This window comes from Otolemur garnettii, unplaced genomic scaffold (genome assembly GCF_000181295.1).
Source record: "Otolemur garnettii isolate 467f Iridium unplaced genomic scaffold, OtoGar3 scaffold00286, whole genome shotgun sequence".
NCBI classification, from domain to species: domain Eukaryota; kingdom Metazoa; phylum Chordata; class Mammalia; order Primates; family Galagidae; genus Otolemur; species Otolemur garnettii.
Window position 1 is genome coordinate 821,268 of NW_003852681.1, and position 26,651 is coordinate 847,918.

A 26,651-nucleotide genomic window follows, 5' to 3' on the forward strand; every position below is an offset into this window, starting at 1 on the left:
TTACAAACAGGAGACCTGGACTGTCAGTCTGCCTTTGGTGAGACTCACTGTGTAGCCCTAGGCAAGTTGTCTTCTTTCCCTTAGGCTTTAGTTTTTCCATCTATCATCTAGTATATGTGAGGTGTTGGGGTGCAGGGTGGTGTGCTGGACTACTTAGTGACCGTGATTAAGCTCTTTCTAGATGCCTTGTTTAGTGCCAAGTGATTAGGAATGGGGTGGGAAAGTAACATTTGATTAGAAAATAATTAGAAAACACTAGAAATAATATAAGGCATTTGCTATCATTTAACACCTTACATCTTCATAGCCTATTAAACACTGCCACCTATATTTAATTCTCACAATAATTCCACAAGATGGATAGTAGTGTCTCTATTTTATAGATAAGGAAGTGAGGCTTATACAAGTAAAGGGAATTATCCAAAGTCATATAACTGGGAAATGATATCAGATCTGAGACTCTTAGAATATCAGTCTTTTGGGAGGCACCTGTGGCTCAAAGGAGTAGGGCACCAGCCCCATATGCTAGAGGTGGCAGGTTCAAATCTAGCCCCGGCCAAAAACTGCAAAAAAAGAATATCAGTCTTTTTCAAATTTTAGTGTCATGGGATCCTAAGGTTCTGGGGTTCTGAATATGGCATAGTGCTGACCCAGATTTTGGCCCAAATCTCTGGAAATCTAGGGAGCACTCTGTCTATAGAAACACTTGCAGGGGCTGGGTGATACCTGCCTGAGCAAGATGTGAGGTATGGAACAAAGTAACCTTTTTCCCTACTCTGAGAGCCTGTGACTCAGAAAGAAGGTGCTCAGGGCTTCTCTCAGTACTCTTTGGTGCCTGTTGAGAATATCAAAGCTCCTTGGCATGACCTGGGAGCTCATGCCTATAATCTTAGCACTAGGGGAGGCCAAGGCAAGAGGATTGCTTGAGGCCAGAAGTTGGAGACCAGCCTGAACAAGAGTGCGATCTCATCTCTACAAAAAAATAGAAAAATCTATGGCATGGTGGCACACACCTATAGTCCTAGCTACTTAAGAGGCTGAAGTAGGAGGATAGCTTGAGCCCAGGAATTTGAGGTTAAAGTGAGCTGTGATACTACTGTACTCTAGGCTGAGCAACAGATGAGACTATGTCTCAAAAAAAAATTCCAGGCTCAGCACCCATAGCACAGTGGTCACATATACCAAAGCTGGCAGGTTTGAACCCAGCCCTGGCCAGCTAAATAACAATGACAACTGCATCAAAAAACTAGCCAGGTGTTGTGGTGGGTGTCTGTAGTCCCAGCTACTTGGGTGGCTGAGACAAGAAAATCACTTAAGCCCAAGAGTTTGAGGTTGCTATGAGCTGTGATGCCACGTCATTTTACCGAGGGCAACATAGTGAGACTCTGTCTCAAAAAAAAAAAAAATTCCAAACAAACAATAATCCTGGCATAGAGCAGCTCTCATTAGATACTGATTTTCTTTCAATTATGGTGTGGCTCCGGTGAAGGAGGAAGTTGTGCTGACGATACCTTGGAATTTTAAAACTCTGTGAAATGGGGAAGTGACTTCTTCCTCAGTTTTCTCATCTGTACCACAAAGGAATTGGATCAAATTATATATTCCACTTCCCTGGTTCTCTGAGGCCATGGTTAGGTGGGCCCAAAATTAGTTCAAGAAATGGGACAGGGAACACAATTCCAGGAGGGCAGTCATCTTATCTCCCTCCCCTCTTTCTGCAGGAAGCCAGAGAAGGGTATCCAGTATCTGATCGAGCGGGGCTTCCTGTCAGACACACCGGTGGGAGTGGCTCACTTCATCCTGGAGCGGAAAGGCCTCAGCCGGCAGATGATAGGGGAATTCCTAGGGAACCGGCAGAAGCAGTTCAACAGAGATGTATTGGAGTGAGGACCCCAGGCTGGGGCAGACTGGGCCAGGAATTTCTGGAAAAGGAGAGCAAGAGAGGGAAAGGGGGCAGCCTATCGTTTTGGCTCAGATAAACTTTTCAAAACAGGATGAATAGACCTTCCTGCTCCCATACTCTTCTGCCCCAAAGGGGTCTGATCTCTCTTGGCCCTACTCCTGAAGTCTTCTGGGTAGCCCTGGGCAAGACATGTTTGTCCTATGGCCTGCTTTGGGCCTCAGTTTTTCTATCTCTGAAATGAGTGGGTCAGTGAAACAGACCCTCAGTCACCGCATGTCTTGCCTTGATTTTCTAGGATGGATTCCATTTCAAACATTTCTATCCTCATGTGTATTTCCTCCACAGGTCCTGATTTTGAAAGTCTGTCAGTGGGGGGTGTTAGTCTATTTGAGCAGTTCCGGGTGGGTCGGAGGTTTTCTGTAGAGGAATTGAGAGTGCCACACCCCCTTCTTTGCTCCTCAGCTGTGTGGTAGATGAGATGGACTTCTCTTCCATGGATTTGGATGATGCACTCCGGAAGTTCCAATCCCACATCCGGGTTCAGGGAGAGGCCCAGAAAGTGGAGCGACTCATTGAAGCCTTCAGGTGTGCCTCCTTACCATTCCTGAAGCTGCCCCTCCCTACCTTGGGCAGCACTGCAGTATGTGTTCATAAGTAACTTCTCTAAGCCTCTTATTTTCCTCACCATAAAACAGAAATGATAAATCCTATTTTGTAAGGCAGTTGTAAGATCAGAAGTGGTGCATATAACGTATCTAGCTCAACATCTGAGATATGGGCATTCAATAAGTACAACAGCATCAACACTAACAGCTAACATTCATGGAGCACTCACTAGGTATCAGGTTCTAGGCTGGGAATGTTACATAATTATTTCAGATACTCACAACCACCCTATAAGGTAGGTGTTTCTATCATTCCCATTTTGAAAATGAGAAATCTGAAATTTAGAAAAGTTAAGTAACTTGCCTAGGGTCATACAATGAGTAAGCAGTAGAATTAGGATTTGAACTCAAGTATTGCTGACTCCCTGATTCATCCATGCCCTTAACCATTATATTCTACTATAAATGCCTAGGGAATTAGACCAGGGTCTAAATTCTGGGTCTACCACTTTGGGGTATTTAGAGGGAAAAAAAGGAGTTTCTGAGACTTTCTTTCCCATAATAAAGGGAAGGATTTGCTTTGTAGTCACAAAAATCTGGGTTTTCACCTTAGCTTTACAATTTACCCACTCTATCACACTGGGCAAGTTATCTTACCACTTTGAGCCTCAGTTGCTTCATCTGTAAAATGGGATTGCTAGTAAATGCCTTGCGGAATTGTGGTAGGATTACATAAGACAATGTATGTAATAAATCCCCTGGAAAAATTCTGTAAAAGGTGGCAATTGCAACCTTTATGTGCTAGTCTTTAGGAAACACTGACGAGAACAGACCCCCACAGAGACCTAGGGAGTATTTTTTTGGAGGAAAGAGTGGATAGGGCCAGAGTAGGTGGAAGGTGGGTAAGTGGAGATTGCTGGTGCCTGAGTCTGGCTTTGACCTCTCCTGCCCTGCAGCCAGCGGTACTGTGTCTGCAACCCAGCCCTTGTGCGCCAGTTCCGGAACCCAGACACCATCTTCATCCTTGCTTTTGCCATCATCCTTCTTAATACTGACATGTACAGTCCCAGCGTCAAGGCTGAACGAAAGATGAAACTAGATGACTTCATCAAGAACCTGAGAGGTGACCAGACTTCCCTGTCAGTTCTTCCTGCCTTTCACCTGGGAAGGGAAAGTGGGCAGGGGTAGGAATGGAGAAGGATAAGGGAGATCCCATCTGTTCCTTGGAAATTAACCTATGATACTGTCACTTTCTGCCGAGGTTAGATGTTCCCAGGGCATTCCCTTTTTAATTCACTTGAATAGCCATTTCTCTGTTCACTAAGCATCTACTATGTACCAGGCTTTTTTAGGTCCTGGGATTCTAACAGTGAACTATTGGCTCATACAGGGCTTGAACTAATTCACTCATTTAGTCATTCATTTGTCCATTTCTCACTTCTCCTTTCCCTTTCTTCTTTATCTATGCCTATAAGGACTCATTTAATTATTTTAGGTGCCCATTCCTCCATTCATACATTCCTTTATGACTTGACCATCCAACCAGCCAGCCAGTTGACACTTATTGCCTAGTGTGTGCCAACCCCATATCTTGGGTGCCACGAACAATGGAGGGGAGTCTTCCATAATTCCTTCTTTGAGAGAGTTATTGTGTGTAGGAGAGATTAACTTGCAGTACTCAGATAACTAACAAAAGATAGAAAGTGAAAAGTGACATCAGAGAGGCCAAAAGCATAGACAGAGCTCAAAAGAGGGATAACCCAGGCAGCATCTGTGGCTCAAAGGAGTACACCTCATATGCTGGAGGTGGTGGGTTCAAACCCAGCCCCAGCCAAAAACTGCAAAAAAAAAAAAAAACCAAACAAACAAAAAAAAGGGATAACCCATCTCCAGCTAGCTTCCCAGAGTAAACAACATTTTTATTTTAAGGTGAGCCTTGAAGGCATGGATAAGGTGACAAAATAGACATAGAGGAGGGCTTCCTAGCAGTGAGAATAACAAAGTCACAGAGGCAGGAAAATGTAAAATTGTTTAGAACAATCAAGATGGGGTCACTAAGAAGGTCAGTTAGAACCAATATGTAAGGGACTTGGATATCAGACAAAAGGTGTCACTTTGATCTTTTCTCTTGGTTTATTCTATTCATGTCAAGCCCTGCCTCTCACCAAAGAGCAGCCTACTAAAAGTGGCACAGATGTTAAGATTATTTAAACAGAAGTGAAAGAGGGAAATAAAGTTGAGGGAAAAACAAACAAACCAAAACCAAGACAAATTGGCTGACCATAGGGGTTTGAACAGTTCAAAGGCTTTAAGCTCTCTGGCAGCTAATGTAAAAAAAATAAATAAATAAATAAACATGATGTGATGAAGAGTGTTCCTTTAGCACAAGGAGGAAGTGTGGCATTTCCAAAGAAAATTTTTCCCTAGCAAAAGGTTTGGAGAGAAGAGTGAGAAGGTTTCTCACAGCAATCAGTAGTAGGGAAGGTCATGGAAGGAGGGAAATAGATCAGAAGCCATTTGGAGCTGTCTCCTAGAATCCTGCTGTTATTCATTCATTCATCCATTCTGTGTGTGTGTGTGTGTGCACGTGCATGCTTTTCCCTCTAGTTATTAAATAGGCATATAAATAAAAGTAATACATGCTTATTTTGGAAATTTTGGAAAATTCAGCAAGTTAGAAAATTTCTTTTAATCATGCAAAATTCTGCTCCCTAGAGACAACCATGGTTAATATTTTTGTGTATTTTGGTCTTTTTTTTTTTTTTTTTTTTGAGGCAAAGTCTTACTCTCTCTCTCAGGGTAGAGTTCTGTGGAGTCATAGCTCACAGTATGAGCCCAACCTCAAACTCTTGGGCTCAAGCAGTCCTCTTCCCTCAGCTTCCCAAGTAGCTGGGACTACAGGTGCAGCTTTTCTTAGAGACAGGGGTCTCGCTCTTGTTCAGGCTCGTCTCAAATTCCTGAGTTCAGGAAATCTACCCGCCTCAGCCTCCCAGAGTGCTAGGATTGCAGGCATGAGCCTCCGTGCCTGGCCATACTTGCACATATTTCTGAGTAATTCCTTAGGGCAGATTCCTAGAAGAGCTTGAACATTTAGGCTCTTGCCAAATTACCCTCCAAATAGTTATGTTATGTGCCCACTTCTCTGCACTCTTCTTAGCACTGGATTTCATTTAAAGTATTTTTGCTAATTAGGAAGGCAAAAAAATAGTGTCTGATGATTAAATTACTGAGTTGAGTTTAGACAAAATCCCCACCCTGGGGAAGATAGCGACTGGCTATTGCATTGAAGGGCAACTTCCCTCCCCTAATCCTGACTGAGGGGATGAGGGTACCCACTGATCCTCAGTCCTACCTTTTAGTGTGGCCCATACCTAGGTGTGAGGTGTTGTGGAGAACCCCTACCACCAGTGACCCATACTTATGTGACATATCCCTGTGTTACTCCCCCTACCCAGGGGTTGACAATGGTGAAGACATCCCCCGAGACCTCCTGGTGGGCATCTACCAGCGCATTCAGGGGCGTGAACTGCGGACCAATGATGATCATGTGTCCCAGGTGCAGGCTGTGGAGCGCATGATTGTTGGCAAGAAACCGGTAAGTACTTTGGGAGGCTGTAGAGGGCCCCAGGTTCCACTGTGCCCCAGCTACTAAGTGGTAAGTCACTGTACCTCCCTAAGCACTGGATGCCCCTTACTTGCAATACAGAGTGAATGATAATGCATTCCTCAGGGGATTGTGTTACAAATTAAATGAGGTGCTGCATATGAATGCATCTAGCATAGCACTAGGCATATAGTGAGTGCTGTATAAATATTAGCATCTTTTCCATATCGGTTTTTGCCTGTCTGTCTCAAGTGAGGAGTCAAGCTAATGGTCACATGAGAACCAAAGCAAGAACACACTTTAGTCTTTTTATTTATGTTTTCATTTTTTGAGACAGAGTCTTACTTTGTCACCCTCAGCAGAGTGCTGTGGCGTCACAGCAACCTCAAACCCCTGGGCTCAAGTGATTCTCTTGCCTCAACCTCCCAAGTAACTGGGACTGCAGGCATCCACCACAACACCAGGCTATTTTTAGGGATGGAATCTCACTCTTGCTCAGGCTGGTCTCCAACTCCTTAGCTCAGGCAATCCACCTGCCTCAGCCTCCCAGAGCGTTAGGATTACAGGTGTGAGCCACCATGCCCGGCCCTCACGCTTTAGTCTTTTAGACAACAAATATTTATGGGGGCCTTTCCACTGAGCCCAGCATTTTACTGAGCTCCAGAGACATAGATATAAATCAGATAATGGTCTCTGTCCTTGAGGGCACTCACAGACCAGTAGAGGTGCAAGACAAAGACTCAAATACTACGTCTGCCTTATGGTTTAGTTTAGGGGAGCAAAAAAGAAGGAAAGGCCATTTTTAGGCTGGGGAAATAAGGGAAGTCTTCTTGGAAGAGGTACTTTAGAATTGGGATTTGAAGGAGGGGTGGAATTTGGCCATGCAGAGCTGGGCAAGAAAGGCATTCATACTCAGAAGCTAAGGCAGGAAGATCACTTGAGCCTAGGAATTTGAGGTTGCAGTGTGCTATGATGACATGACTGCATTCCAGCCTGGGCAATAGACCAAGACCCCACCTCTAAAAAAATAAAAATAAATTAAAAAATAATAAAAGCAAAAAAAAAAGGCATTCCATAATACTCCTTGATTTGGAGTGACACATATGTATCAGAGGTAAACTTCCTCTTACAGTTTATTGTTGAGATACTGGAGGTCTGAAGCTGGCTTTCTTATACCTATTTTTTCATGCCTGTCTAGGTCTTGTCTCTTCCTCACCGTCGACTGGTTTGCTGTTGCCAGCTCTATGAGGTGCCAGATCCAAACCGCCCCCAGAGACTAGGGTTACATCAGCGAGAGGTCTTCCTCTTCAATGATCTCCTTGTGGTATGGGCACTCTGGGGGAGGAGATGGGAGGAAGATGGTAAGCTTAGCTCCTGGGTCTAGTGTAAACCATGTTGACATTAGGGTATGGAGTGTGGTGGACAAGGTGCTCTGCCATGTCATTTGTGTGATCTTGGGCAAGGCATAGGCCTTTTCTGTTCCTCTCTCCCCCCCCCCAGAGATCTATTTGGAGATAGTGACAGCCATCAAGGGGCAGAAAATCTGAAAACCAAGGGATTTGACAGATTTATAATCTGGGAAGTGGTAGTGAATGTCCCTGTCCACTTCGTAGCTTGATCCCCAGTATCAATTTGAAACCTTTGAGTGATGGAGATGCTTGAAGTGATTGTTAAAACTGTGCTCATTACCAGTATAGATGTTTGTATTTTAGGGATAGGACTCTGAGGACTCTGTAGGTCAGAAGGGACTTTCAGGGACTCCTGGTCAAGAACCAGCTTCCTGGATGTGGCCCCCTGCTTGTACAACTGCAGAGATGGAAAGCTGCATTCCTCCAGAAAAGTCAAATGCCATGTCAGACAGTTCTAACTGTTATAATCTGTTTCCCTGTGGGTTTCTTCCAACAATCTTCCATTGGGACCACTAAGAACAAGTGTTCTTTCTGCTTTGAGACATTTCTTCAGGGAATTGAAGACAGCAGTGGTGCCCACCCGCCCCTTAAAAGAGCAGAGTTTCTTTTATTTTTGAGACAGAGTCTCACTATGTCACCCTCAGTAGAGTGGTATGGCATCACAGCTCACAGCAACCTCAAACTCTTGGGCTTAAGCAATTCTCTTACCTCAGCCTCCCAAGTTGCTGAGACTACAGGTGCCCACCACAACACCCAGCTATTTTTTGTTGCAGTTGTCATTGTTGTTTAGCTGGCCTGAGCCAGGTTTGAACCCACCAGCCTCAGTGTATGTGGCTGGTGCTGTAACCACTGTGCTATGCATGCTGAGCCTAGAGCAGAGTTTCTTAATATCAGCACTATTTACAGTTGGGGCTGGATAATGCTTTGTTGTGGGTGGCTGTTCTGTGCATTGTAGGATGTTTAGCAGTACCATCATCTCTACCTAATACATACCAGTAGCAGCCTTTCAACCCAAAATGTCTCCAGATGTCGTTTAGTGTCCTCTGTGGTGCAATATCACCCTGATTTGAGAATTACTGTTTTAGGCAAAGCACCTCCAATGCCCTCTCTGAGCCTTAGTTTCCTCCTCTATGAAATGGGGCTAATCCCTACCACATCGGGTTATCATGAAGATGAAATAAGAGGTCATATGTGGAATAGCCTTACCTTGAGGATTGCCTGCTCCACACAGATGCTGAGTTAGTGTTTAGCTATCCCTTGTGTACTGACACTTGTGTGTATCTGGTTCCGTACTAGGCAGTAGATATGCCAAGATGAATCAGACTCAGGCCATGTTCTCAGGACACTTACAGTCCAAAGGACCAAAATAAGTGCTTTGCATTACTATGAACTTTAACCATCCGGAAATCAAAATATTTACTTTTAAAAGCCACTTGCAGACTGCCTAAGATGTTTGTAGCTTGCGTTAGTTGAGTCCAGAGTGTCCAAGTACTTGATAAAGATCTTGGGTTGTTTAGAGAAGACTTGTTAACTCTCCATATAGGTTCAGCAAAGTTGCCATTAAGTGCTGGCTCTGGTAAGGGTAGGTGAGAGAACCTGATAACTAGACTCCTGCCCTCCAGACCAGCAGGGGGCGATCACACACTCAGAGGACTATCATAAAGCCTGACAAAGGAGAGGTCCTGAATCAGCACTCTGGAGCTCAGAAATGGGGGGTGTGGGAGGTGGAAGTGTCTGTGGGATGTTAGAACAGGCTTCCTAGAAGGAGCAACATTCACTTAGTTCCTGTAAACATTGTAAATGCCTATTGGGCATCATCATTAAGTCAGGAACTTGAATTTTCCTCCATTTGTCCCATTCTATTCCTCAAGTATCCATTCTCCCCAAGGTGTGGGTATGTGTGTTTGTGTGTATATGCCTGTTAGCAGGAGTAGGAGGGGAGGGTGTTACTAGAAATAGTGCCATGTGGAAATTGCCTACCCCAAGCCTTCCCTCTTGTCTTTTTCCCACCCCTGCCAAAGGTCACCAAAATTTTCCAGAAGAAGAAGATCTTGGTGACATACAGCTTCCGTCAGTCCTTTCCTCTCGTGGAAATGCACATGCAGCTCTTCCAGAATTCATGTGAGTCCCTTTTCAGATCCCAGTTCCCATGGGATGCCATGGCCCCGATGCTCATCCTTCACCCATAGCAGTTCCAATTTTTGGAGTCCCTTATAACTGGGCTAAGATGTCCAAAGTACCTATTTGGTTGCAGGATGAAGGGCAGGCCAGAGTGGAGTATAACTCAGGTCTACCTCCTGGGGACCTCACAGTCTTGCAGAGAACTATAGTGTGTGTGTTCTCTGGTGGGCCAAAGAGATGGCGATCATGCTGTGCTCCAAAGGATTGAAGCAGAAGGAGCTTTGTGGGTGGCATTCTGGGTAGCAGAAGCAATTGTGAGTTGAGGCAGAGGTGTGAAGGAAAGAGTTATGAAAAAGCAGTGAAGAGTTAGGTTTGCCTTTACATCCTGGAGTACAGGAAGTAAGAGGGCCACAGCTACCAAGAGTTTGGGGCTTTGGGGCAAAGGGGAGCCACTGAAGATCTTCAAGCAGAGAAGGGCTATAATGTGAGAATTGGATATTAGAAAAATTATTTCACGGATGAGACACCTTGCATCAGTTCTGACACAGGTGCTCAACCTCCCCTCTCCCTTCCCTTTCCCCACAGATTACCAGTTTGGTATCAAGTTGCTATCTGCAGTACCTGGTGGGGAACGAAAAGTCCTCATCATTTTCAACGCCCCCAGCCTCCAGGACCGGCTGCGCTTCACATCAGACCTGCGTGAGTCCATTGCAGAGGTGCAGGAGATGGAGAAGTACCGTGTTGAGTGTGAGTACCTCAGCCACAACTCCTGCCCTATTTCCTGATATAGTGTCCTACAGAAACCAAGAATCCTGTCCTCTGACACTCTCAGAGTTGAGGGGTAGCTTGTCCAACTCTCCTACTCTCATTCCAGGAACCCTTCAGCTTATGCTTGAATACCTTCTGTGACAAGGGGCTCATTACTTCCCACCCTCAGATTATTATCCCAAGCCCTAATTATGAGCCAACTCTTCCTTCTAGTGAAAGGCAGCAGGGAGAAGAATCAGGGCATTGGAAATAGGACTCTAGTTTTCGATCCCAGGTATGCTACTTATTATCTAGGTAAACTGGGGCAAGTCACCTAATCCTCTGAGCCCCAGTTTCTACCTCCACAAAGTTGGGATAATAAATATCCTTCATAGAGTCATGGAGTTGAAATGAGACACAACAATCAGAGTGTCCTAATACATCCTAGATGTTCAACAAATATTATTCCGCATCCCACCCTCTCCTCTCCTCGTATACCATTTCCTGAGTTGGGTCCCAGTCCCAGTGGCCTGTCCTCCCAGCTCCCAGGGGATACACCAAGTCATTTTGATCATATATATAATGGAAAATAATGATTACCTTAATTCCTCCAGATGCCCTCCAAATTTTCTCTTCTCCAGGCTAAGTAGTCACAGTTATGTTATGAAGAAAGAGGCAAGCAGAGAAAGAGAGGCAGCATACTGCTCCTTGGTGAGGCCTTCACAGTTCCAGGGTCTGTTCTACTCAGCAAGGCTGAGTCAGAAGTTTTCAGTTCACCAGATGTCCTTAAGATGCTGGAGAAATCCAGAGAGAGGAATTAGTATATCAAGATGAGGAGGGGAGGGCAATAGACAAGTGTTTCTATGACCTCTATGGGGAAGTAGAGGTGTAAGGAGGTAGAGAGAGCCCAGGCTCTGGAATCAGGCAGACCTGCTTCCAGAACGTCGGCTCCACCATTTCCAGCGATATAACTCTGGGCAAGCTCTAAGACTTCTGGATTCTCAGTTTCTTCCTCTGCTTGTGCAATGTTGATGCTAACAGTAACTTCAAGAACTGTTGTGAGGGTTGAGAGATATGAAGCATGTATAGTGCCCAGTATACGACCTGGCACACAATAGAGAATTAGATTTCTGTCAGTTTCCTATTCCTGCTCTGTCAGGAGCCCCTCTGCTCTGGAGCAAGATATCTGAGAACATTGCTATAGGCTGGAAGGGGCTTCCTGTACTTACTGTGAACCATCTGCTGTGAAGCTCCTTTTTTTTTTTTTCTTTGAGGCAGAGTTTCACTACTCTGTTACCACGAGTAGAGTGCTATGGCATTATAGCTCACAGCAACCTCAAACTCTTAAGCTCAAGAATTCCTCTTGTCTCAGCCTCCCAAATAGCTGGAACTACAGGCACCCACCACAACACCTGGCTAGTTTTTGTATTTTTAGTAGAGATGAGGGTCTCACTCTTATTCAAGCTGGTCTCAAACTCCTGAGCTCAGGTGATCCACCCGCCTCAGCCTCCCAGAGTTCTAGGATTACAGGAATCAGTCACATCACCTGGCCTATGAAGTTCTGTGAAGGGCAGGGATGCTGTTGGGAGAGCTGATTGCAAGTGGATTGGTGGGGTTGGGGGAGGAAGAGGGGAAAGAGGTAGAAGAAAGGAGCAGGAAGCAAGACTGAGAGGGATGAAGAGAAGACTAAGCAGGAAGAGAGGATGCAAGACGGGCTGGGCTCTGAGGGAGCTTTGGAGATGAAGCTGCAGTTTGGGGGAAGACAAGTGCTGGCCATCCAGGGGGCAAAACTGGAGACCCAGGGGACAGAGAGAGGGTGGGAGGAGGAGGAGGAAGGCCCATGGAGTGCTGAGGTCAGTCACATAAGCTGTCTCTCCTGTTCCTGACCTTTGCTCTGTGTCTCTTCCACTGCCACCCAGCGGAGCTGGAGAAGCAGAAAGGTATGATGCGGCCAAATGCCTCACAGCCTGGAGGAGCCAAGGACTCAGTGAATGGGACGCTGGCCCGCAGTAGCCTGGAGGACACTTATGGTGCAGGCGATGGGCTCAAAAGGGGAGCACTCAGCAGTTCCTTGAGAGACCTCTCAGATGCAGGTAAGTCTTCTGGGCCCCTGCCCTGGCTGGGGAGACGTGGGACTGGGTGTCCTCCTTGCCTTCTGTCACTGGCTGCCAGCCTTCCTTCCACCTGCCGTGCACACACATGTACCCTACCTTCACCCAGAATTCTGGTCTCTGCACTGCAGGGAGCCTGGCAGCCTGGTCAGAACAGGTGGAGCCCAGCTTTTGGGCCAGGGTATGTGAAATGGGGCCACAGTCCTGGCCCCTCTATCTTGCTGCTCCACCTCTCCTCCACTTATCCCCCTTCTGTCTCTCCTGTACCACCAGTCCTCCTTCTCCATCTTTTCCTCCTTTCTTTCTTTCTTGACCTCTCCTCTTCCCCACTTCCCCCTCTTCAGTGGGGGAAAGGGATAATGGGATGTCTTTCCCCGGGAGGGGCCCAGGCCTGTTGCCCAGCTCTGGAGCCCAACAGGGTAGGGAGGGGGGGTTGCTGCTCTGACGCTAGGCTCCTTGCTTGTGGGTGCAGGGAAGCGGGGGCGGCGTAACAGCGTGGGATCGCTGGACAGCACCATCGAAGTAAGTGCCAGCTCCTGCCCCACTCGTTCTTTGCATGAGCCCTGCCCTGGCCATGGAGCCCCAGAAGAGGAGGGGACCTGTTGCTCCCACCTCTTCCCTGTTGGGGACTGTACAGCTGCCTCTTCCAACCAATCACTCTCTCCATCTGTCCTCAACTCTTGTCTGTCCTCATTCTGACTGTCTCAGTCTGTCTTCCACTCTCTCATGTCCCCTCTCAACCCCAGGGCTAACTCTGAGTAGGGATGCCCTTGGAGTTAGGCCATAAGAAGCTCTTACCTCCAAGTCCTGCTCTTTGACCCTGAGCAAGTGACTCTGCATCTCTGGGCCTAATGATTTCCCTGCCTGCAAAATGGGGATGAGGAGAAGTTACTGCTACTTCTTCCTCTCTTAACTGAAGCTCAACTGAGATAGTGGATGTGATAGCAGAGCTTTGTAAGCTGGGGAGCTCCACATACAAGTACCAGGACTGTCATTTCATTTCAATTATGATTTGGGGGTCACTGTCTCCCCAGCTTCAGCCCTCAGGGACAAGGGTGGAGTTTAGGGTTGGGGGTTTAGAACGTCTAGACCAGCCTGACTTCCCCCCTCCCCACTTCCAGGGGTCTGTTATTAGCAGTCCACGCCCTCACCAGAGGATGCCACCTCCGCCCCCACCCCCGCCGCCTGAGGAGTACAAGAGCCAGAGGCCCGTCTCCAACTCCTCATCCTTCCTGGGCTCCCTATTCGGAAGCAAGCGGGGGAAGGGGCCCTTCCAGATGCCACCACCACCAACAGGCCAGGCCTCTGCCTCCTCTTCATCTGCTTCTTCCACCCACCACCACCACCACCACCACCACCATGGTCACAGCCATGGTGGCCTGGGGGTGCTGCCTGATGGGCAATCTAAGCTCCAGGCCCTGCATGCCCAGTATTGCCAAGGACCAGGCCCTGCCCCTCCACCCTACCTTCCACCTCAGCAACCCCCTCTACCCCCACCTCCTCAGCAGCCCCCACCCCTGCCCCAGCTGGGCTCCATTCCACCACCTCCCGCCTCAGCCCCACCTGTGGGGCCACATCGCCACTTCCATGCCCATGGCCCAGTCCCAGGGCCCCAGCACTATACCTTGGGCCGGCCAAGCAGGGCCCCCAGACGGGGGGCTGGAGGACACCCTCAGTTTGCTCCACATGGCCGCCACCCCCTGCACCAGCCCACATCCCCATTGCCCCTGTACAGTCCTGCCCCCCAGCACCCTCCAGCCCACAAACAGGGCCCCAAGCACTTCATTTTCAGTCACCATCCACAGATGATGCCAGCAGCAGGCACAGCCGGGGGCCCTGGATCCCGGCCACCAGGGGGCTCTTACTCCCACCCCCACCACCCCCAGTCACCATTGTCACCACATTCACCCATCCCTCCCCATCCTTCCTACCCACCTCTCCCTCCACCCTCACCCCACACCCCGCACTCACCCCTGCCACCCACCTCTCCCCATGGCCCACTGCACGCCTCTGGGCCCCCTGGCACAGCCAACCCACCCAGTGCAAACCCCAAGGCCAAGCCAAGCCGGATCAGCACCGTGGTCTAATGAATGAAGAGCAAGCTAGGGAGTAGGAAGTTCTGGGGAACCCACAGGAGAGGGACTTTGCACCCTCTCTGCTTCCTCAGTTTTTTCAAAAATATATATACATGCAATGTCCTCCTCCCTACTTCCTTCTTGCCTTGGGACCCCTCCTCTAACCCTCAGCAGTTGCCATGGGGTTTCTTCCTGATTCAAGGACCCTTGCCACTTGAAGCCTGGACTCAGGCAGGGCACGTCAGTGCTAGAGAGTGGTGAGCACCTTTCAGAGATCCTCATTCTCTTTTTCCTGTCTTCCTCCCCCTCCCCTTCCCTGGAGGTCTAGCTCTGTGGCCTCAGACCTCCAGGCCAGTGTGAGCTCTTTCAGCTCTGGCTGGTGGAGAAGGACAAACATCTGGAGCTGTAGGGGTGAAAGCTTCCCTAGGGCTCCTCTGGCTGTGTGGGGCTAGGAGAGCACTCTGTAGAGTTGTGGCCAAACCTCAGTTGGCTTTGCCCTCTCTCTGACCTCAGGGCCTGGCCACACATCTCCATGTGTCTTTCTGCCTACTGGAGGACACAGACTGTCAATGCACTCAGTGGGTGGGATCCTGCTTGTGCTGGCCCCCACATGGGGCAGTGCTTCCTCTCTTGAGCCAGTCTATGCCCTCTCTCCAGTAGGCCCCGGCCCAGACCTCTTTGGCTTCAGGAACTTGCCTCACCCTGCAATGTTCTTATCCTGATCAAAGTCCAGACAGGTTTTGGGGGGGCTCAGGTCTGGGATGAGAAGGGCACTGCCCTCCCTCACCCATATTGCATGCCCCCCCATGCCCTTACACCCACCCCACCACCTACAACTGAAGACAATGCACTTTACAGATATCATCCACACACACCTCGCTGGGGCAGGGCACCCAGCCTCAGGTCTGGGGAGAGAGGCTCCCAGAGGGCCACCATGAGCCTAAGATGTCCTTCCTAAGGCAGAGATTGAACCCATCAGAGCCGGGGCTGGGAGCCAGGATGCCTGTGTCCTTCTGTCCGTCAAAATCTCTGCTGCCTCTTCAGCCCTTTTGCAGATCTGTTTATTTATTATAAATATATTTTTTACAAGCCCCAGCTCCTCTTCTTGCCCTGCATATCCAGCTCCTTTCTCAGCTCCTGCCTCCCTCTCCCCTCTGCACTATGGGCTGCAGTACAGACAGACAGGCAGATGGACCCTGGCTGTATAAAGGGCCAGTGACCCTGAGGTTTGGGGGCAGGGGAGGGTAGCAGTGGGAAGGGCTGTATGGAGAGGAGCTGGGGTTCAGGCATTGTCTTTTTTCCTCCTTGTATATAAGAATGTATATTTGATGCCTCATAAAAGACCTTGTGCTCACCTCCCGCCTCTGCCTCCTACTTATGCCCCTTTCCCCTCTGTGGAGCCAATGGAGAGAGAGGCCTTAGCTCAGGGAGGTGATGCGCTAGTGGTAGAAATTCAAGCAACTGGGTGGGCAAGATGCTTTGGTTGGGTGGGAGATGAGGGTGAGGGAGGTTTTCCTATCTCATTTCATATACAGTCTGCACAAAGAGTAGGGGCTTCAGAGTTTACCCAGTTCATATCCTGGAGTTTTCACTTCTAGGCATGTGAACTTGGGTGAGGCACCCTTTTTGGATCTCAGTTTCCTCAATTTAAAACTCAGGGTGACAAGCCATTGCCACATGGAAATAATGAATATTAAGCATCCAGGATGGAGTAGGTGCTCAGCAAGTTATTTCCCTTGTTTTTCTTTCACAGGTTGGATACTTCTTTTCATTCTTGTGGCATCTACTCTCACCCCCTTCCTATGGTGGCCTGGCTTTACCTTGGGCATCCCTCCCCTTCCTGCCAATGGCTGGCCACATTTCTAGTCCTTGAGGGTAGGAAAATGACTTGGAAGGGGCTAGATACATTTTAAGAGCTCTCTGTATATATTTAGGATATTAGATAACAAATAGTTAGACTCTCATTTACAGAAGAGGGAACAGTCTGAGAGAAGGGAAGAGTCTTTCCAAAGGTGACACAGCAAGTCAGGGGACAGGGTGGTTCCTGTCTATTAGCCTAGCCCCCTTTCCAGTCCCCCAAACTGCTTCCCTATGAAACAGGCATGTTTCTAGCATCACTGATTATATTCGGGATCTCAGCTTAGCACAGGAGAGATGGGGCCAAAGAATGGCTCTTGGTTAGGGACAGCAGGACCTCCAGAAGCAGCATTCAGTCAGTATTTTTGCAGCCTTCCTAGAATCTGGATTGGCCTCTAAAAGGGATAGGTTTGGATAGCCCCACTCTAGCAGCTTGGACCAGCGTCTTTGTTTTCTTCCTCATATGCACATCTAAACACATCCCAGGAAAGACAACTAGCAAAAGCAGCAGCTGAGGCTATCTAAGCATTTGATACTTCCTCATGCACTAGACCTGAGTATTTGAAGTGCTTAGACCCAGAGGGTCCTAAATCAAGTATAAACAGCATTTTTTGGTATCTTTCTTGCTGGACCAAGCTGGACTACCTTTGATTGTTCTCCTTTCTCCCACCTTCAGCTTGATACTGGTTGCATCTTCCCAAAGCTCAACTTTCAGCTCTCAAATTCTGGTTCAGTGACTTGACTGTGCAGTCTTTGGCAAGTCACCCAGCCCTTTAGATCCTGGTCTATCCCCTGTAAAATGGGGATAATGATTTTGCAGGACAGTTGTTAACAGATGCATGTGAGGTGCCTCCCTCCTCCCAGACATATAGTGAGCTGTCTCAGCCACTTACAGAAACAAGTGCAAAATCTTTGTCTTGACATAGGGAGGTCTTCCACAGGGTGGTCCAAGCCACTCTCTATAGTCCTAACTCTCATTCCTCACCCACAATTTGCCCATCCACTTGCTGTTCTCTAAAAATGCCTGTGTGTACTTTCCATCCTTCACCTGTGCCTTTGCCCCTACCAGACATAATCCTCCCAACATCCCTGATGGTTTTCCCACCCTTGCAAGATGAGCTTAAAGAACTCATCCTTCACAAAATGTACCCTTCCTCACATTCTTAAAGATCCCTCATGTATTATCTATTTTCCTCACCAAGCCATAGTGGCTTGGGACTGACACTGGTCTAAATTATCTCTGTCCAGAACACTGCTCAGTACAGTGCCAGGCACAGCACAACTGTCACTAAATTTTTTCTGATCTTTGGTTCTTTCTAAGCTAAGTCTTAAAGATAGGTATCTTTGCATTGGTGGGTTTATTATTGATGCAACTTGTGTACCAAAATTTTGGGTCCCTTTGGGACCTCCTCATGCTTCCTTCCTTCCTTAGCTCTTTGCTAAGTTCTCCTCCAACTCTCATTGCAGCCTCAGCATGGGGCTATCCCTGCCCCTACCATTCACCTCTCCCTGGAGGCTCACTGTTCAGATCGTGAAGGATTAGCTCATTTCCTCACTTCCCCATTTCTCTGAGGACCTGAAGACAGCAAGCCCATTGACTTTGTACATCAAAGGTGCTACTGCCAATCTTTTTGGGAATATAGATGGGGAGAGAAAACATATAACAAAGCATAAAGGTCCTAGAATCCCATAAAGTTCTTATCTTTGTTCTAGACTAGTGCTGTCTAATAGGTCTGTCTGTGATGATAGTAATGTCCTATACCTGTGCCACTAGGGACATGTTATTATCGAACATTTGAAATGTGGCTAGTGTGACTGGGGAACTGCTTTTTGTTTGTTAAAAGATGGAGGATCTTGCTGTGTTTCCCAGCCTGTCCTTGAACTCTCTCCCAGGGTGAAGCAATCCTCCTGTGTCCGTTTCCTGAATAGCTGGGACTACAGGCATGCACCACTGCACCTGGCTTGCATTTTTAATTTCATTAAATTAAAATTTTAATAGCTACAAATGGGTAGTGGCTTTCATACTGGACAGTGCAGGACAAGACTTTCAGGAGTAGACAGCCTCTTAGGGGTAATGTGAAAACGATATAACAAGCACAGGCACAGAAGGAAGCCCTTGTGTGGGAGCATAGAGAAGGAGAAAATCCAACTTAGGGTGGGTGAATAGGGTCAGGGAATGTTTTCTGGAATTGCCGTTAGCAGTGTGAGTAGGAACTAGCCTGGTAAAGAAAGGCATTTGTCAGAGGCGGCAGCACATACAAAAGCCTGGAGATGTAAGAAAATGCAGTGTGTCATCGACACAGCAAGAAGGAAATAGGAGTATGCAGCCTGGGTGGTGGGCACAGCACACACTGAAGCATGGAGATAGGCAGGTCTCCTTGCCTACTCCTTATTCTGTTGCCAACAGGTTTTCTTATCCTGGCCTCAGCAGTAGTTAAAGTAAGACCAGGTGACACATTAGGCTATCTAGTATCTCCAGCTTAGTTACTGTTTTCCTCTTTGTGAAGAATTATCTTGTGGAGAGAAACATTGAGATTCTGTTACTATTCAAACTTTAACCCACCAGTTTTAGCATTCACTGATAATTCTTGAAACAATTATTATGGCTGAGGTTGCCAAATGGTGATTTTCAAATGCCATCAATCTTTCAGCATATATCATTTGGCTTCCCACTATGAGGGGATGCTTTCCCCTCTCCTACATTTATTTAATTCTTTATATTTTTATGGATTCATGGTTGTCTATTTTACTTATATATTCTACTTTATATGACCCATAAATATCATTCTTTATTTTGATGTTCAAAGTGCCCATGACTTGGCCAGTTAGAAAGCGCTCTAAGCTGGTTCTTGTGTCCTGTGTTTCCATCTTTCTTTGAGCACTTCCTTGTTTTGCGGCACCATGAGATGCCCCAGCCCTGGAATCAGCCATTTTCCCCCAAAAGAGCTATGGTTCTTTTCAGTAGAGAATGTCATTTTGACACTAGATGTTATAGCTACATTTTAAGAGTTTGTTCTATTATTTGGAAAAGGGTTGAGGATCCATTGATTCTAACTCTATCTTTCCTTCTATACTTTTTTTTTTTAGAAATGTCATTTATTTATTTGTTGTGTTTGTTTGTTTGTTTCTGAGACAAAGTCTCACTCTGTTACCCTGGGTAGAGTGCCATGGCATCAATAGAACTCATGGCAACCTCAGTGTCTTGGGCTCAAGGGATCCTCTTGCCTTAGCCTCCCAAGTAGCTGGGACTACAGGCACCTGCCATAATGCTCAGCTAGTTTTTCTATTTCTAGTAGTGACAGGGTTTCGCTCTTGCTCAGGCTGGTCTCAAACTCATGAGCTCGAGCAATCCACCTGCCTCAGCCTCCCAGAGGGTGTGAGCCACCATGCCTGGCTCCTTCTATACTTATTATTTAGGATCTGCTTTAAGGAAGAGCTTTCCCTTTGCCCTCGTTTTATTTATTTATATCAATCTAGGATCATGGATTGTTATTTTAATCATTGAGTTATAATCCATTAGTATCATATTTCATTTTGAATTATTTTGGATATATCATTTTATTGTTATGTATATGGATTAAGCACATAGTATACATCTATATTTCTCTGTCTATCTATCTAATAAACCATAAGTTTACACAGATACCTTGAGGAGGCCTTTTTAATAGTACTGACTATAGATAATAAAAGACTTACAAGAAGAGTGGAAGGTGGCAGGAGAAGACTGGATGGATGCCAGAACTTTTTAGGAATTAGAACTAACAGCTCATACCTACTTTAGAACTGGAAGAGACCCTATTTTGCAAATCAAAAAAGGGAGACACAAAGTTATTCTCACCCAGTTCATCCACAAAACAGGGATGAGGTGAGTGTGGTTCTTTTGTTTAGTCAGTTATTCATTTACTGCTTAATATGCCAGGTGCTAAGGATGTGTAAGGCCACATGGTCCCTGCCCTTAAGGAATTCATAGTCTGGTGGGAGAACACAAAATAAGTACTTAATCAGCATGTACACAAATACTTAAATATGTGCAGAGTAGGTGCTCAAACTATATGCAACATGTCCACAACTGATGAATGATATAGATGATCCTCAGAACAGGAGATGCCTGATGTGTGTGTCCAAAGTACTGGTTAGATACTCAAAGTACTGTAGCTGCAACGAACCTATTCATAAACTTCCCAAAGAACATGTACACAATATAAGTAGATGTACACATAGTAGGTACTCAAATGCACAGGAGCCATACACAATAATCAATGTACATAGATGTTTGGTAAGTACACTGTAGGCTCACAAATGGGCAAACAGTAGGTATTTTACACAGCAAGCATTGGTAGCAATGGATAATATGCTGTTTCTATATATCCTATACCTAAAATATATCTACATACAGGCTTGTAGGAATACACATCACAAAAGTGCATATGGAAAACTTGAAAGCATTTATTAAAATGCTGACTACCAATGACTCTTCGGTAGTTAAAACGGAAACCCCATTTCTGAGAGGTTCAGGAGCCTGCTGCCTTCCTTCTTTCAAAGCTCCAGACAGGGCCTAAGAGCTGGGAGCGTAGTGTTTCTCCTCCAATCTGCGGGTCAGCAGAAGGGGTTCTTCCCAATCAGGCACCCAAAACCATCTTCCGCTGTCCACTCCAGAAAGACCAGAGAAAAGTGGCAGAAAACGCCGGGGAACGGATGACCGCCTGGCGGAGGTCTGCGGGGGTTTGGGGGTGGGGTGCCAGTTAGAGCCCACCACCCACAGACAACAGCGTCTCTTCCGGTTTGTCTTCATAGTGCGCATGCGCACAACTGACCTTTAAACATGCACGGCCGGTCCATCCGGAAAAAAGATCCGGTAAACTAATTACAATCTTGCTCCTCCGCCGCTGGAAAGAACTATTTACTCTTAGTCAGTGTGGCGCTTTTGAGTAAATGATTCCAAATAGGAAGTCAATACTAGTATATTTAGCTCGGTGCCCACAGTATGAAGGCTTTCTAAGGCTTGGCCTGACGCAAAGTTTACGAGGCTCGGAGGACCTCCCCGCGGAAGGATCCGGTTTGTTGTGATGAGGTGTGGACAGACGCTGACAAACCAAGATGGCGGCGGCGGCGATGAAGGCCGCGGCGGTTGGGAGGTAACTGTTGTGGCGAAGGCTGCAGTATTTGGGAGGCAGCGGCCAAGTTTGGAAGAAACGCAGCAGAACGAAGAGGCGGCAGCAGTAGCTTCAGTCTGAGACTCTCAGAGCGCGACTGCCGCACGCCCCCCGGGGCCCTCGGCGGGCGGCGGCCGCCCAGCTTAGGGCCTAGTCCCCGAGCAGTGCCTCGGTTTCAAACAGCGGCGGCGCCATGAGTCCTTAAGGGCGGTCCAAGCCCTCCTGATTCCTGGCCCTGTCCTCGGGCCCACCATGGAGCCGGGGTCCGACGACTTCCTACCGCCGCCGGAGTGCCCGGTGTTCGAGCCTAGCTGGGCTGAGTTCCGAGACCCTCTTGGCTACATTGCGAAAATCAGGCCGATCGCGGAGAAGTCAGGCATTTGCAAGATCCGCCCACCCGCGGTAAGGCCTGGGGCTGGTGGTCGCCGGGGGAAAGGCCGAGGATGAAGGCTCGGGCAGAGGGCAGCTCGAGGTGTGGGGAGATGGGGTGGCTGAGACCTTTGTGGGTGCCGCGGGGGTCCCAGAAAGGTTACTGGGAGCAGGGGTCCTCTCGTGATCTGACGCCCACAAGTGACGTGGAGTCAGACCCACCGCCAACGCTACTGCTTTTCAGAATCACTCCCTGGCTCAAGACAGGGATTCCTAGTGGGTGGGGGAAAAGTACACAGAGAGGCACTCCACACATTTTTTAGTTGCTCTTGACCACCTAGGTCAAGGCTGCACTGAATAAGGCCTTTCTTCCATCTATTGTCATCACTTTCCTTAAGGCAGGCAGTGGTGTAATGGAAAGATCACAGTTCTAAAGGGAGATAGACAGACCTGAGTTCAAACCACTTTGAAGTTTAGCAGCTGCGTGACCTTGGGCAAGTAAATGTACTCTCTTCGAGCCTGTGAAATGAGTCCCAGAGATGGTCATTTGGAGGATTGACTTAAACGCCACTAGATAAGTGGTAATTATCATGACCCTGAAGGTGTTTGATGTGGTCATTGGCTTGCCCGTACGTGGATTGACTCATATTTGCTCATACCCTGTCAGACCAATTCATCTATGCCTGGTGGACGAGTCATGAAAACACTCTCAGAGGGGGTGATACTCTTTCTCCCCTGAGGTGGATTCAGAGGATTGTCCCTTTTTCCTGAGGCCTTTCTTGAACATCACTTCCCAGAATTGACTTCCTATGGAGGGCCTTGGACCAGGCTGCTTGGTGATGAAGTGTGAGTCCTCAAAAGATTTTTACTCTGTTCTAGCCAAGGATGTAGGAGGTCCCAGAGGGTAGGCCATTCTTGGGTCCCCAGAAACAGAATGGAGCTATGGGATTTTGCCTGCCCCCCTTGGAACATTTGATTCCCAGAGGTCAGCAAAAAAAAGTAGAATCTTTTCTCCTAGGCCTGGCTTCAGGCCAAAAGTCCCCCAAAGGCTGGGCAGGCTGCTGTGTTACTGGAGGAGAAATGATTATATATGTTGTTTGGTTATCACTTGGAATTCCAGGGACAGGAATTGAGTCTGGCTGGAGCAGGGTGTTTTTGAATGGGCATCTCCTGGCTGAAACCGGATAGGAATCCTCATTTCCCACCTGAGGAGGGCACCATAGGCCTCCTTATCCAACTTGATACATTCTGGTGCTCAGCCACAGATCTAGGCCTCCTTTCAGATGGATCCTCTGGGAGGTGTTGGGCAATCTTAATTTCTTCCTTTTTGGAGCCTGGCGATAGATCTCTGAGGTATCTTTGTCCATGGTGAGGGAGTGGGTAGTGAAAGGTAAGGAAGGCTAGCAGAAGGGAGAGGCAGGAGTCCTGTGCATCCTCAAGGAGGCACTCCCTGAAGTGGTCAGGCAAGCCTGTGGAAAAGAGGCATATCTAACATAGGGTGTAGTTGAGGCCTGAATTTCCTTTTTTTCTATCTTGGCCTTATCTGGGCAGGCTGGCCTTGGCCAGGTGTTAGCATGCTTTGGGGAACAAGGAAGGGGAAGAGAAGAATGATGTGTCCCAGGTGTGTGTATGTGGCCAGCAGGGGCTGTCCTTTGTTATATTTCTTTTTTCTACTCTAAACTGTGCTTCCCTGTATCTAAGAGACTTGGTTCTCTGGTTTTGTTTTGGTTTTTGCTCCTCTAGAGCTGCTTCTAGGCCACCTTTAGGCAGCTGGCCTTCTGGTTGGAGTTTGAAGTACACACCCAAGTGATGCTTGGGCCCAAGGGTAGAAACCCCTGCATGGTTAGGTACCTGGGAATTAAAGGTTTGTCTGAGGCAGGGTGGTTTGGTGTTCTGAATTTCTGGGCAGGTGACTTCAACACTTGGGAAAGATGGATTGGAAGAGAGCATTGGTACCCTGGAAGTCCCAGGGAAGCTTGAATCTTGCTTCCATCATCAGAAAGCCAACTTTTTGTCACCACATCCTAATTTGCCAATATACTGAGTATTTGGCACTTAGTAGTATGGGAATAAAGGCAACTTGTTTGCTGGACATTCCCCAGCTATCTGTTGCATCTAAGCTCCTGCTCTAGAATTCTGGTTCTGTCATTTCCTGTCCAGTGCTTGATATTGCATATATTTTGTCAAGTTCTTGTCTAGAACTTCATTCAGCAGGAAGGAAGGGTACCTGGAGTTTTGGTTTTTGAGTACCTTTCTACCTGTGTTACCTGTGCTGAGGGGAGTGCCCTATTTTGATTGGAGGCAAGAGGGCATAAGAGCTTGTCTGGGCTTCAACTGTACCATTTTGACTTTTTTTTTTTTTTTTTTTGACCCTGCGTACTGAGCCCTAGGTGTTCACTACCTGCTTTGGCTGGTGGGTGGGGTGGTGTAGTGTGGTGGTGAGGGGCATTACGTGTGCATGCTGGTATGAGTCCTCTGGCCTCTTTTCTAAATGTGTGCATATAGAAGAGGTCAACAGTTTTTTCTTCTCTTTTACTGTCCCCCTTCCCCTTTCCTTGTGTAACCATCTATTTACAAACATTGGTAGCCTGGTGTAGTGCAAAGAACCTTGGTCTGGAAGTCTGAAGACATGGGTTCTAGTCTTGGTTCTACCACAAACTCAGCATGTAATTTTGGAGAAATTACATTTCTTCTCTGGGCTTCACTGTCCTGTTTGTAAAATGAGAGCATTGGTCTAGGTTCTTTTTGCCACCCTGGTAGGAGGCAGAGCTCTGCGGAGAAGAGAACTGGGAGAGGTTGGGGGAAGGTATTGGGGAGGGAATTCTTCACAGCTATCCTTTGGGCAGGACAGAACAAGCTCCACTTTGGCAGGGCAGAGTCTTCTCCACTTTCGTTATCTTTCCCTGACTTCCCCCCCAAATCCTCTCATTCTTTGCTGCCTTAGTCAGTGGGGTATCCCAACACTTATTCCCTGGGGCTTCCTCCCCTGCCTCTTCCTATACCAGGCAGGTATATGAGAGAAGACCTACTGGAAGCCTTCTAGACCAGGTGAGTGATACAGCTTCTTGTTCTCTGTTATCTGTTCTTCTCTGCAGCGTCTGTCTCAGGCCCTTTAAACCAGGAAAACAGACATGAAAGGCCCAAACCTTTAAGTCCTGTTATGATCAGAGCTGAGCTACCCTGCATGTATATGGGTGTGGGGTCAGCCTTAAATGTCAAGTCTTAATGATGACTTCTTTGCATAACATTTTCATATAACAACCAGTTTAATTTTCCTTATCAGTCTTATGAGAAAGCTGGATTAGAGTTCATATTCTCTCTTTATAGATGAAGAAAATAGATTTAGAAAGGTAAAATCCCATAGCTTGTAAGTTGTAGAGCTAGTACATGAACCCAGGTCTTTTGATTCCAGATCCTGTGTGCTTTCTAGTACTCCCAGACTGTGTCCTACAGCACATGCCTAGGGAACAAGGAGCTAGGAGCTGTGTGTTAATATGGGTGTGGAGAGGGTTTAGGGTCAACTGTTTGGGGCTCCATCCCTCTGTTTCTTGAAATCCTGGCTCTGTACTGTTGGGATGGACTCAGGAGAAGTTTCCCAGGGTATGTGCATATGGACTTGAGAGGCTATTAGGCCCTGTTGTGAGTTCTAGGAGGAGATGGGGGTGAGTAAGTTGGACATTTGCCAGACCCAAGAGTCTGGCATGGCTAGAGATCTGGGAAGGCATGAATGGGATTCTGAGCTGCTTCTGTACCCTCTGGTGTTACACTATGCTGAGATGACCCAAATCCCTTTTTCCTCTCTACCCTCTCAGGACTGGCAGCCACCCTTTGCTGTGGAAGTGGATAACTTCAGGTTTACCCCCCGAATCCAGAGGCTGAATGAATTAGAGGTAAGAGGACTAGCAGCTGGTGTTGGGCTTAGAAGAATAGATATCTGAGCTCTGATCTCACTTCCTTCATACCTTCTCTGGCTAGGGTTCTTTACCTAACTAGGCCCTTCTTTATTTCTCTTCTGTGAAATTGTACCTTTTTGGTATACCTAGGGCATGGAGGAAGCTTTAGAGCTCTGAATCTAATCAAGAGGCAGGGGCATTTAGCATTTCTGACTTCATAGCTGAAAGGCTGAGAGGTCCCTTTCTTGCATTGTTTTGCTTCTTCTGAAGCTCCCCTGCCAACTTACCTACCCTACCTGGGTTAACAAAGGGGAAATATGGTGCTGGCTGAGACCCTTTCTTCCTTGGCCAGCTAAATGTAACTTTATACATCCGATTCCTCCTCAGCCCTGAGCTTCTTACCTTCCTTCCATGGTTCTTGGTAAAGTGGGAGGTGAGGTAGAGGACAGGAACAAGAACTGGTCTGTGTGGAGGCTGGAATGGTTAATGACTTGGTTAAAGGGTCAAGCAGGTAGGCTTTTCCCTCTCCCTTTTGTTCTGTACAGGAAGTCTAAGTCCTTTGCATGGACAGGTAGGATTCTCCACTAGGGGCTTGAGAATGCCATCAGGTAATGAGAGTGGGTACCCTAAAGCCAGTTCAGGTAAGATCCTGGAGCTTTCCATGGAAAATATATGCTGCTACTCCCTCACCAATTATTATGTGTCCATATGCCTTACTAGATGTCCCAGCAGGGTGGTGGTAGTGGTGGCAGTGGTGGGTTGGTCCAGCTGAATAAACATTAACTAAAAGCTTACTGGTCTTCT

The 26,651-nt window shown here is 47.3% G+C and overlaps 2 protein-coding genes across 13 annotated transcripts in view; both read left to right on the top strand.

The window, feature by feature from the left end:
* Window positions 1-15,929, top strand: part of IQSEC2 (IQ motif and Sec7 domain 2) — an 84,131-nt gene extending 68,202 nt beyond the window's left edge. Inside the window, exons 6-15 of one of the 2 annotated variants that reach the window (XM_003803220.3) lie at window positions 1,722-1,883; window positions 2,366-2,488; window positions 3,465-3,631; window positions 5,964-6,103; window positions 7,311-7,436; window positions 9,543-9,642; window positions 10,228-10,389; window positions 12,309-12,482; window positions 12,973-13,022; window positions 13,622-15,929. In XM_003803220.3, coding sequence (XP_003803268.1) covers window positions 1,722-1,883; window positions 2,366-2,488; window positions 3,465-3,631; window positions 5,964-6,103; window positions 7,311-7,436; window positions 9,543-9,642; window positions 10,228-10,389; window positions 12,309-12,482; window positions 12,973-13,022; window positions 13,622-14,587 — 2,170 coding nt within the window. In that variant the 3' untranslated portion in view covers window positions 14,588-15,929. The remainder of the gene's footprint in view (window positions 1-1,721; window positions 1,884-2,365; window positions 2,489-3,464; window positions 3,632-5,963; window positions 6,104-7,310; window positions 7,437-9,542; window positions 9,643-10,227; window positions 10,390-12,308; window positions 12,483-12,972; window positions 13,023-13,621) is intronic. The other variant, XM_012813639.1, reaches the window with a different exon arrangement.
* Window positions 15,930-21,303: 5,374 nt separating this feature from the next.
* KDM5C (lysine demethylase 5C) overlaps window positions 21,304-26,651 on the top strand; it is a 34,204-nt gene continuing 28,856 nt past the window's right edge. For 8 of the 11 annotated variants that reach the window (XR_002771346.1, XR_002771345.1, XM_023508883.1 and 5 more), the window contains exons 1-2: window positions 21,304-21,987; window positions 25,767-25,844. Coding sequence is in view for 9 of the 11 variants with exons in the window: in XM_023508883.1 (XP_023364651.1) it covers window positions 21,838-21,987; window positions 25,767-25,844 (228 nt within the window). In the remaining 2 variants the exon portion in view is untranslated. The remainder of the gene's footprint in view (window positions 21,988-25,766; window positions 25,845-26,651) is intronic. The other 3 variants (XM_023508879.1, XM_023508882.1, XM_012813648.1) reach the window with 1 other exon arrangement.